At 46.6% G+C, this 10,389-nt stretch overlaps 1 protein-coding gene across 1 annotated transcript in view; it reads right to left on the bottom strand.

The window, feature by feature from the left end:
* Nucleotides 1-6,009, bottom strand: part of LOC105567535 (interleukin-1 receptor accessory protein-like 1) — a 94,836-nt gene extending 88,827 nt beyond the window's left edge. Inside the window, exon 1 of the mRNA XM_012022468.1 lies at nucleotides 5,853-6,009. Within this exon, the coding sequence (XP_011877858.1) occupies nucleotides 5,853-6,009 (157 nt within the window). The remainder of the gene's footprint in view (nucleotides 1-5,852) is intronic.
* Between the last annotated feature and the right edge of the window lie 4,380 nt (nucleotides 6,010-10,389).

Below are 10,389 nucleotides of genomic sequence, written 5' to 3'. Positions count from 1 at the left end.
TACTCGTTAACTATTACGAAAATTGCAAAATGGTACAGGACTTTTCCGTTCACCTCGATCCGTTCTACCTTCTCAAAAATTTTGTCGGATATGGAAAGACCCACCCTGTATAAATTCCGTAACATTCATGCTTAATCTTGATAGCACAAAGCTACACGTCATCCCGAGAGAGAGAGAGAGAGAGAGAGAGAGAGAGAGAGAGAGAGAGAGAGAGGGCTCTCTTTAGTTTGATTTCATCTTCGTTTAATTTCAGTAATGAATCCGCACATTAAGTTCCCTAGAAATAAATTTTCACCTCTATCGGATTAATTAAATTAATGAATAAGTACGCGCTGGCCAAAAACGTCCAATTCGCCAACACGACTGATTGATTATAAAGAAGGACGTTGTGTCTGTCTTGTAAAATATTCACGCCGCGAGTGCAGCGGAGAGATACGGACGGGCAGTCGAGAAATTATGCATCGTTCGCCGAAATAAAATCGGTGACACCGAGTCTCCCACGAGGAAGGCTTAATTGTCCCCGGCGAACTTACCCGGAAGAATCGGCGAGACATCGGTGACCCCGTCGTTTCGTGCCGCTGTTGAATTCATTACAGTCGCCGTGGAAGCGAGCAGAGGGGAAAAAGCCGGAGTTCCGGGAAGATACGGAAAGGGGGAAACGCTATTAAAGAGTGTGCGCCACCGGCCTTAATGACGTCCACTTACGTTGCGTGAGCGTCCATTAGCGGAACTCGAGGGGTGAGAAAGGTCAACCGCGCGTCCGAACCCGCGATTCCGATGTTTCGCAGAGCCGATCAAAGGGGTTCGAAGCCACCGATTGAATTACGACGACGTGACAATTGTTTTTCTTTTTTTCCCCCTTTAAAACTGGCAGATGCTAAAGCGTAGTGTAACAATAGCAGTTGCGGGAGCCAAATAAATTTGGAATACGACTGGATTTTCGAAAAGTGACAGGATCGATTTGCCAGTAATGGACACGCGACGCGTCTCCTTACTTAGCGACGGAAATAAAATCGGCAAAACTCGCGGAGCCGTCAATTATGCACGTGCCGTCGACTATTTGCCATTGAACACAGTCGCGCGCATACAGCACTTAGGACAAAATCCCGTGCTTCCGTTTGCGAGCCACCTTCCTTCCTCCGGTCCTCTCTCTTTCTCCGTCCGTTTCTTCCTCCCCCGGATCGTCGAACCGCGACACGCAATTTTCCCGGCTTCACGCCCGTGTCGCGGAAACCGCGGTGGAACGGAATTTCCGGTCGCGCAAGAAGCCGCGCGCAAACATCGCCATTAAATTCGCGCCGCGCAAAAAAAAACCCACGATCTCCCACTCCGCGACCCCGAGGCTCGCGCAACCCCCGTCCCCGCCGCTTTCTACGCCTCGCTCCGCTCGCTTCGTTCGACCGCGAAGCGGATCTGCACGCTCGACCGGCCGCGGTTGCGAGATCCGAGGGGAGAGAGCCAGGAGAGGGAGAACAGGTGCGATCCTTTCGCGATGGGAAAACGAGATCGGGAGAGATCACGCGGCGGCACGGTGGTCACGACATGAGGCAGGACGGGGAGGCGAGGGGGAAGCATGGGGGGGCGGACGGGGTAAATTGCGCGGCGCGGACGGAAAAGTGACGTCGCTAATTGGAGCGCGATGCCGGCCCGGTAATTGCGTGCGCGCTTCGCTTTGTTCTCGCGTGAGAAACACGGACATCTTGATGGCTTTGCGAAGCAAGGGGGGACAACTCGACGCTAGAAGCGGAGGGATAATATTCAGGGTATATCGGTGGGGTGGCTGGTGAAGTGATCAGTTTGGTAATCTCGGGGCATTTAGACGGGAATCGTGCGGGTTGAAATTTACGGGGCGCGAAATCATGGAAACGCCAGCGCGAAACGGGGTAAACAAAAATTAAATTAGATTCAATGCGGACAACGAACACAAACAGGATTAACAAAACTTGCCTCGTAGAAAAGCTGCGAAGCGACGTAAGGTGTTAAATTACGTCTCGCCAGTTAGCGGAACAAAATGAGCGGCGCCAATTCTAATTAATATTTTTGTCCATCGCTCGCTTCTTGCTGCAAAGTCGTCGGGGAAAGAAATTTGTTGCTATGTCTCTTTAAAAAAAAATGATGGTCCGTTAAAAAAGAAGATTAAGTTAGCGGAGCACAATGAGCGGAGCCAATTCTAATTAATATTTTTATCTATTCCTCGTTTCATGCTACAATTGAAGAGAGAAATTGTCGCTCTGTAAGTTTCTTTAAGAAATAATGTTCCGCTAAAGGAAGACCGAGTTAACGGAACAAAGTATGTAAAACAACAAAATTGTAACAGCAATGATATAAGAATTCGCAATGATCTAAGAATTAATTAAAGAGTAAGGGAAGTCCAGGTTCAAACTCTGGCTGAGGTAATACTTCTCGCAATAAATTTTCTGTATTAAAAACACTGGCCGGTTAATGTCGACTAAAAAAGCTTCATTATTGTTATCTATTACTAGCAACTTAGAGAGACTTCTATGGATTTGAATTTACACCTACGACTGAAAGATGGTGTCTCAATCAATCTCTAGACGATTTGGACTTAGCAATTGCGTCCACGTAAGGGGAGAAGGGGACGGGATACTTAAGGGCATTCTACAATGAGTTGCAAACATCTTGTTGCCAGTTGAAAAGGATGGCAACTGCTGGTTACAAAGTACTATTTCCGGTTGCCAGTGGCAGTTGCGGTTGCTACACTGATAGAAAAAAATGTAGCATTAGAAACTGTATAATTGCACAGTAAAATAATTATAGTCAGGAAAATTATTTTTATAGTAATTATTACTATAATATTATAGACACAGTGATGGCAACCATTTAAAACATTTACTATAAAATGTAAGCTCTTAACTGTTATTCTGTTAAAATATCCAGATAATGAACGGGAGTAAAAAAGCTTGATTATTGATATAAGAATTGTCTGCCAATTTGCCGCGTACTTTTGTTTAAAAAAAAAATGCAAGTTTTATTCCGAGCGCTTGTCCGAGAAACCCCTTGCGGTTCTCCGGCCACTCGTTCATGAGACGTCCCGCCGTCTTTTCACGTCCCGCGGCAGAAAGGAAAGATCAGAGGCCTCTCGCGCTTTATCCGTTTAACTCAATTGCGAGACGGAAGAGACGGACAAAACCTACTCCAGTTTATCCGGAAGCTGTCGGAAGCGGCCGACCTGAGTGTTTTAATGAAAAATCTCCATTGTGCCCCGCCCCGGGACGACGCCTCTTGTCCTCCCCGTTTACTCTCCTCGGGTTTTCTCTTATTTCACACCGAATAAGAATTTTCACCGCAGAGAGGGACGAACGATTATTCCGGGCGAGAAAAAAGGGAGACGACTCTGCCTTGACGAAGACAGAGGAATTCCGCAAGGATAAACGATCGCTTTTCAGTCCACGGCCCGGAAAAACCGAGAGGGGAAAAAGACCGTCGAAAATCTCGTGAAAATCTGACGATTTTCCACTGATGAGAAATAGCGACGGCAAGTGCGCTGTGATATATCGGGACGTTACGATTTTCCGCAATGAAAGACGAAAGTTTTTGACGTACAAAATGCCGAGCCGGCTAAATTGAATTGTCAAATTCAATATTTAATGTAAATATTAATTATCAAACAAATTGTTGGATCAAACATCAAGCGGGCGCCCCTGTGATTCTACGAGATTGGCAAAGCAGATGTTACGTTAAATGTCGAATAACGTACAAGTTTCAATATTAAAAGACATTCTCGCGGTGGAGCGCAATTTTAGCCGCGCGTCGGGAGATATTGCGGTTTGTCGAAGCCCACGGCGCGTTTCTGGAGTTAAGACAGAGTTGCGAGGAGATTCTTTGAACACGCAGAAATAAACGCGGTGGCCGCGGCTTTCGATTGAAATCGCCCCGAGATATCTCTCTGTCGACGGACAATCCTTCGACAGCGGAGAAGGGTAGAGGAGAATCCCGTCTCGAGTTACGAAGATTTCGCCGTCTGATTTTCAGCCCCGTCCATTTTTCCGACGGCCTGCGGAGGGATCCGGGTGAGGGGGGGGGGGGAAGAGAGGCGGGGAGGAGACGCGGAGGGGAGGGAGCGGAAATCCTTCTTTCAGCTGGCTATGGTGAAAGTGAAGAATGGCGTAGTTGGACGAAGGAAGCTTTCGGAGCTTAAAGCTACGCGCGACGGACGCGATGGATCCGCACGTACATGATCGAAGGGGTTTAGGATTACCGGAGAGAGTACGTAGGGCCAAGTACCGAAAACTCGAACCGTATAAGTAGCTGAGGCAGTATCTGGACGTCGAGGAACCCGACTTTTCCAAAAGAAAGAAGATAATTGAGGATTTTCAAAGATCTCCGAAGATGCGTCTAACTTGAAGATAGACAGATAGATAGGTAGATAAATAGATAGATAGATAGATAGATAGATAGATAGAGAGAGAGAGAGAGAGAGAGAGAGAAATTCAGACTAATTCGAGCTTCGATAGAACTCGAGGGTTAAACATTTTCTATTGTTTCAAGGATCAAGGGTCTGAAACATCTCAGACAAAGCTAATGATAAAATCGTAACCTTTTCAAGTTATAATTCTAAAGATTTAATTAAAGATCGAAGGTCCAGAAAATAAAATTGTTAAATGCATTTGATAGAAATCGTCGCAATGATACTTGCATTTCACGAGAACGGGGAAGAAATGTTGAAAATAATCTCATTTTCTTTCTCAACGTCGGATCATCGCTCAAGGAAGCTGTTTAGCGCGTTTGGTACATTTTAATGTTATAATAAACATTCAATTAATTCGGCGTCTAATTGCCATTAGATAGATTTGTAAGATGCTCGGTGTGTCACTTTCAAAACAGTTTGTAGCAAGAAATGGACACCGAGCTGATGTCTCAGCGTTATCGCTTGATTATCACTTAATTATTACTTCTTGAGTTTGGGACACCGTGGGCTTAGAATCGCTCGCACTTTAACTACTTCTCCGGCAAAAAGAAGTCAAACTTCGCCGAGAAGCACCATTAATCGGCGTCCTGCGGAAAGCCGCGGCGAGGCGGAAGCCGCCTTTTCGCGTCACGCGAACTCCGCCATCTGATTTTCCCGCGGCGTCCATTTTTCCAGCAGATGGATCGGCGGGATGGCGAGGGACAGAGAAAGGAGAGGCGGCGGAGAACGTAGCAAGGTAGAAAGGGGAGGAAGACGAGGGGGAGGGAAAACGGAAATCCTTCTTTTAGCTCGGTGTACCAGCGGTGAAGAATGACGGTGAGCTTTAGAGCTTAAAGCCGCGTTCCTCCGGACGCTCCCGCCGCCGCCGTCTGGAGGAACGGTGGGGCCGAGGACGGGGAGGTGGATGGGACGGGAGGGCACGGGCGGGACGGGACGAGGGGGTTGGAATATCCTTTTGGATCCTTTTAAGGTACTCCGACACATACGCGCTTATGAGTTCCAGGTGCACGTGAGACCGCGAGATACCGCGAGCTTCGAGGGACCGAACTTATCCGCGCGAGATATACCTTTGAAAAATTATACAGAATGTTCTTCCTGCCCCTTGCCACGTCGGCGCTCGAACGGCGGACTCCTCCGGCGCGCGCTCGATTTATCCTCGTCGAAAATGCGACGAGGCGAGAGACATTTTTTTCGAATGGTCGTCGACCGAAGGTAAATTTCTCGCCAGACGGAGCACGCCGCGGCGTGACGAGATCGCGCTCCCCCGATTAGCTCCGGGCCGCATCTCCGTTTTAACTGCGGGGATCGCGTCGCTGGAATTGACAAATTTAAGCGAGATCGCACTAACGTTCGAACGCGCTCTTGTTTCATTTCGAATGCTACACTCGCGGAGTTGAATCGCTTTCTCTCTCGCCAAATTTACTGATAGCATTTGCATATCCATTTTGAGCAGCGTATACGTCTGGCTTCGTTCGTCTCGCCGGTATTATTGTTGACCCAAGATGTTGCCGAGTATAATTCGATAACCGTAACACGATCCACTCCACGGCCTCCTCTTTCAGTCTCTTCTCGGCTGCCATTATTCTTGGGTCAAAATATCATTGGATAACATTTACATTTGTAATCCCGCGCCGGAGCTCGCCGCATATTTCAGCCGGAATACAAATTTCTGCCGTTTAGCTTTCTTATTATTAGATTTGGCTTTATGAATTTGTATTAACGCGCTTGCATTAACATTAATTTGCATTAACAGCAATTTAGAAGCTCTTTCTCGCTCGCGCTATTGCCTAGGATTACCATTGAATGTAAATGCACGTAATTTTTATATTTCTGGGACTCCGTCTGGAATTTTTGTCCACGGTCAAGAGCTCAAACAATTTAAATTCCCGCAACGTTCAAGAATACGCGAGAGCCGAAGATCCCGAAATCATAAACCTGCACGGATAGAATGTTTTTTGTTTAATGTATCCTGAAAACCATGTAATCGTGGGACAAGCGGGGTAAGTAAAACGTGTAGACCAATTGTAAGTACAATTATTATAGTGAAATGTACAGTAAAATTTCAAAAGACTGTCAATAAAATTCTTCGAAATGCCGTGTAGTCGCACGAACACATAACTTTCAGGGCAAATTTTAGAAGAAAATTCTCTCCGTGTGAGAAATCAATATGTTCCAGGATTCGAAAGTAAAGAAATTCAGAGATTTTCCTTGAATTCGAAATTCTCAGAGTCGAATGAAGCGATCGGCGGTGAAAAATCCTACATTTTTAAATGCGGATTTTTTCTCCATCAATGCCGCAGAGAGCAAAATCTCTCGGGCTGAGATTGGAAATTTCAAATCCGAATTAAAAACTGCGAGAGGGGGGGGGGGGATAAAGGAAAACACGTATCAAATTCTCCCAAGGCGTCTCCAGAAACTAAAGACCCTCGAAAGAAACCCCCCCCCCCCCTCGAGATTAAAACGCCCGGCATCCCGGAGTATTCCGAACATCCGCTATATTAGCGCCTCGAGATATCCTGCGAAACTTCACGTCTGATCTACAAAGGGATCATAGCGCCGCAGAAACTCGTTGCTAAACACAGAACAATGTTACGCGCGCGTGCGCGCGCAAGTTACCGATCGCGCGCGGACGAAACTTCGTTGTGCAGCTCTAATTCGCGAATTTAGCGTGCCCCGCCGCTAAACAAGGGCGAGGGGGATTCATAAGCCCGCATAAATGCGTTTCCCTGATTCCGCCATATTTCCCCCGCAAAGTAAGGCCGATTAAATCATCGCGGTCGTGTTGCGCAACGCATTAAACGCGCCGCGCCCGCGGGACCGGCGGAAAAGTTTTTCCCCAATTTCATTCCACACGTATGTACGCAGGGGGGGTGCAAGTGGTACGTGGGGCGCGCAGGGGTAGGATAATCCGTTTTTGCTTTTGAAAGGGACGCGCGGTGAACGTAAATGAATTACCACTTCCGCGTCGCATCGCGATAAACTCCGCCACGAAGTTCAGTCTCCCTCTCTCTCTCTCTCTTCCTTTTTTTTCCTTTCCGTTTCCGACCGAGTTATCCGACTTGATTAAACGTCGAGTGATACCGCGGAGGGTCGCGCGGTGTGTAAAAAGTTAAACGCGAAATAGAGGGAAGATAAATTCTCGAAATTAATAAATAACAAAGAAACGGAGCGGCCGGCGTTTAAAATATACGCGCGGAGGTTCTCGGCCACGTCGGCGTAGAAATACTGGAGATCCCTCGCACAGGGGATGTAAAACAGATGCGACGTCGGGGCGATTCGGCGAATCGACTGATCTTTTTCGCAAGGTCGTATCTCGATTTTTTTTTGCAATTTTCGACTTTTCTGCTAAAACATTCATTCTGAATCGGAATGAGCGTTTGTACCTCGATTTTCGTGCAATTTGCGGTTTTTCTGCTTAAACACCCCGAGCAGAAATCTTAGTAGGGTCCTGGTAGGGTAGGTAATTTCTAATAGGGGGTAGTGGAGCATCAGTAGGCTTTCTATTTAAAAAAAACTTAATTTGTTAAACTAATTTTTAAATTGTGTTAAATTATACAATCATCAAAAGTATATTCAGGAGAAAAAGCGAAAATTGCAAGAAAATCGAGATACGACTTTGCGAAGAAGATCAATCGAGATGCCGGCTCCATTGCGACGCGATACTGCCGCGACACCCTGTATAACACGCAACAATGTATCGGGACGACTTTTAACGACCACTTTTTCCGCCGTTAAGGATCGCATTCCTCGACGAATGTATATGGGAAACGGAGGGGTGCCCTAATGATCCGGGATCCATCCGGACGGATCTTTCGACGTTATCGCGCGGCGTTTGCTAATTGCGCGGCCCGGGATACAAGCGGCGGGACGTCCAAAAGGACCAACGAGGCCCCGAGGACCCGACGGTGGAAGGATAAATCGACGGTAGGGGTGTACAAATCGCGTTTGCCCGATAACAGATCCGGTTCTCCCCGAAGAAGGCCACCTGATCGTCACGGTTACGCGTTGCAAATTGTTTCTTAGGCAGGTCGCTTGTAATTCAGCCGCGCAATCTGCTCTTCGGTTTTTACAACGCGACGCGACCGCTAAATCTCGCGGCGAACGAGCGTAACGGAGGCCATTTTTACAGAGGTACGCCGCAATCTTCGGGTAATTTTCAAAGAATTAACTGTATTTCGTAGCGAACAGATACAAGAGCAAAATGTATCGATAAAAAAAAAGGCAAAAATATATATTCCATCTTCTTTAATTATTTTGCAGGACTGAATATATTCAGCAAGTAAAAATGGAACGGGTTGGCTTAATCGTGGAAAAAAAATTACGCATTTAGTTGAATTAGATTCCTGAATTTTTCGAGAGAGCACTTAAAATTGTATTAAATCTAGCTTTCCGTTTGTGCGCCGTTCCGCTCGCGTCCGGCTCGCTCTCCGTAATAATTTAAATCGAAACTGTTTCTCCAATATCTCAAATCAAGTAACGTAAAATTAAACTTCCCGGGAGGTTAAAGTCCAATTAAAATAGTTGACCAAATTAAATTAAACTTGAGATGGCTCTCCAACTTTCATTCGAGCGCGACTGGCACGTGCCATTAGTAGGCGGCTTTTCGCGCGACACACTCGTTACATGGAAACCGCCCGTCGCTAATCGGGCCATTCGTTTCTCAAGAGTAATGGCCATTCTGTTTTAATATCGCTGAAACGGGGAAACACATCATAACAATCGCGTAAATATTGAATCACGGACGCGCCATTTGTCACCAATACGCCATATTATTTTCGCGTACGCATATACGCGCGTCGCTCACGTCATAAATCACGAGAGCAATGTTGCTAAATGATATTCGCCCGCCATTGTTTACCCGCGCGAGCGACGGACCCGTCGAAATGTAACATTGGCTCGCATAAATATGGAAATACTATAATATCGGGCCGCCCTCATACGTCGTTCTTTATAATGTATTCCGTATCGTGTTATGCTCGACGATCCGCCACGTTTACATTACTGCATCAATAATTTATCAGTAATTTGTTATCAGCGAGGTAATAGATTCCGGATATTACTCTAGCATATTTTTCGACTTTTTCCCCCCGACGCCGCGGTAATCTGCTCCCCGGGATAACGCAATTTCGTGGACGTGTTTACGGCCGAAAGTCGTCGGCGTGTCGCCGTATTTGCAATTTCAGAGCCTCGAAACGTTTGTCCCCGGCAGCGTAAAAACTTGGAAATGGGAAATGGTAGTCTCGAAACTTTCGTAGAACTTTGAAACTCCGAACCCGTTGAACCCTCGAATTTGAGATCTCGAACTGGGGAACTTGAAAATTTCGAACTCTTCCGGGACTTTGAGACTCGACGGTCAAAACATTCGTAACTTTAGAACCTTAAAACTTGGGCCTTTGAGATATCTCGAGTCACTTCGAAACTCTGAACCTTAGGCATCCCGAAACTTTGGGGACCCTGAGAACGTTTTGAGCGTTTGAGGACTTAAGGACCTCGAGATTTCTTGGACGGTCCAATAATAACGATAACAATTGTCATAATAATAGCCGGTGTTAATCGACGTGAATAATAATAAGAGCTGCACAAAGAGGCGATGTAATTAAATTAATATCCCCGCGTCATATTTATTCATGTTTCCATTGTTAAGCGGCATAAAGGAGCGAAAAGGGGAGACGTAAAACGAGAGGGAAGATTGATCATCGTGTATCAAGGTACTCCTCTCCAAAAGGAAAGCTTCCGAAGCACAAAATCCCTTCCTCGCTAAGTCCAACGAGTTCGTTTCGTCTTTTTGCCCTTCCGTCGTGTCGTCCTTGTCGTCCTTTTGCCTCTGTTCTGATCCCGTCGGGTTGGGAGGATATTAAAAGGAAGGAGAAAGGATAACGCGCGCATCTTCCTACACCGCTCTTTCCCTCTGCAATACCTTTCGAAGGAGCGATCGAAACTTGCGCGCGGCAGAGCTTATT

The sequence above is a fragment of the Vollenhovia emeryi genome, unplaced genomic scaffold (genome assembly GCF_000949405.1).
Source record: "Vollenhovia emeryi isolate VEMERY1.0 unplaced genomic scaffold, V.emery_V1.0 DF939137.1, whole genome shotgun sequence".
Taxonomy (NCBI): Eukaryota; Metazoa; Arthropoda; class Insecta; order Hymenoptera; family Formicidae; genus Vollenhovia; species Vollenhovia emeryi.
Note: the sequence above shows the minus strand (reverse complement) of the source record. Positions and strands in the feature narration are given on the sequence as shown.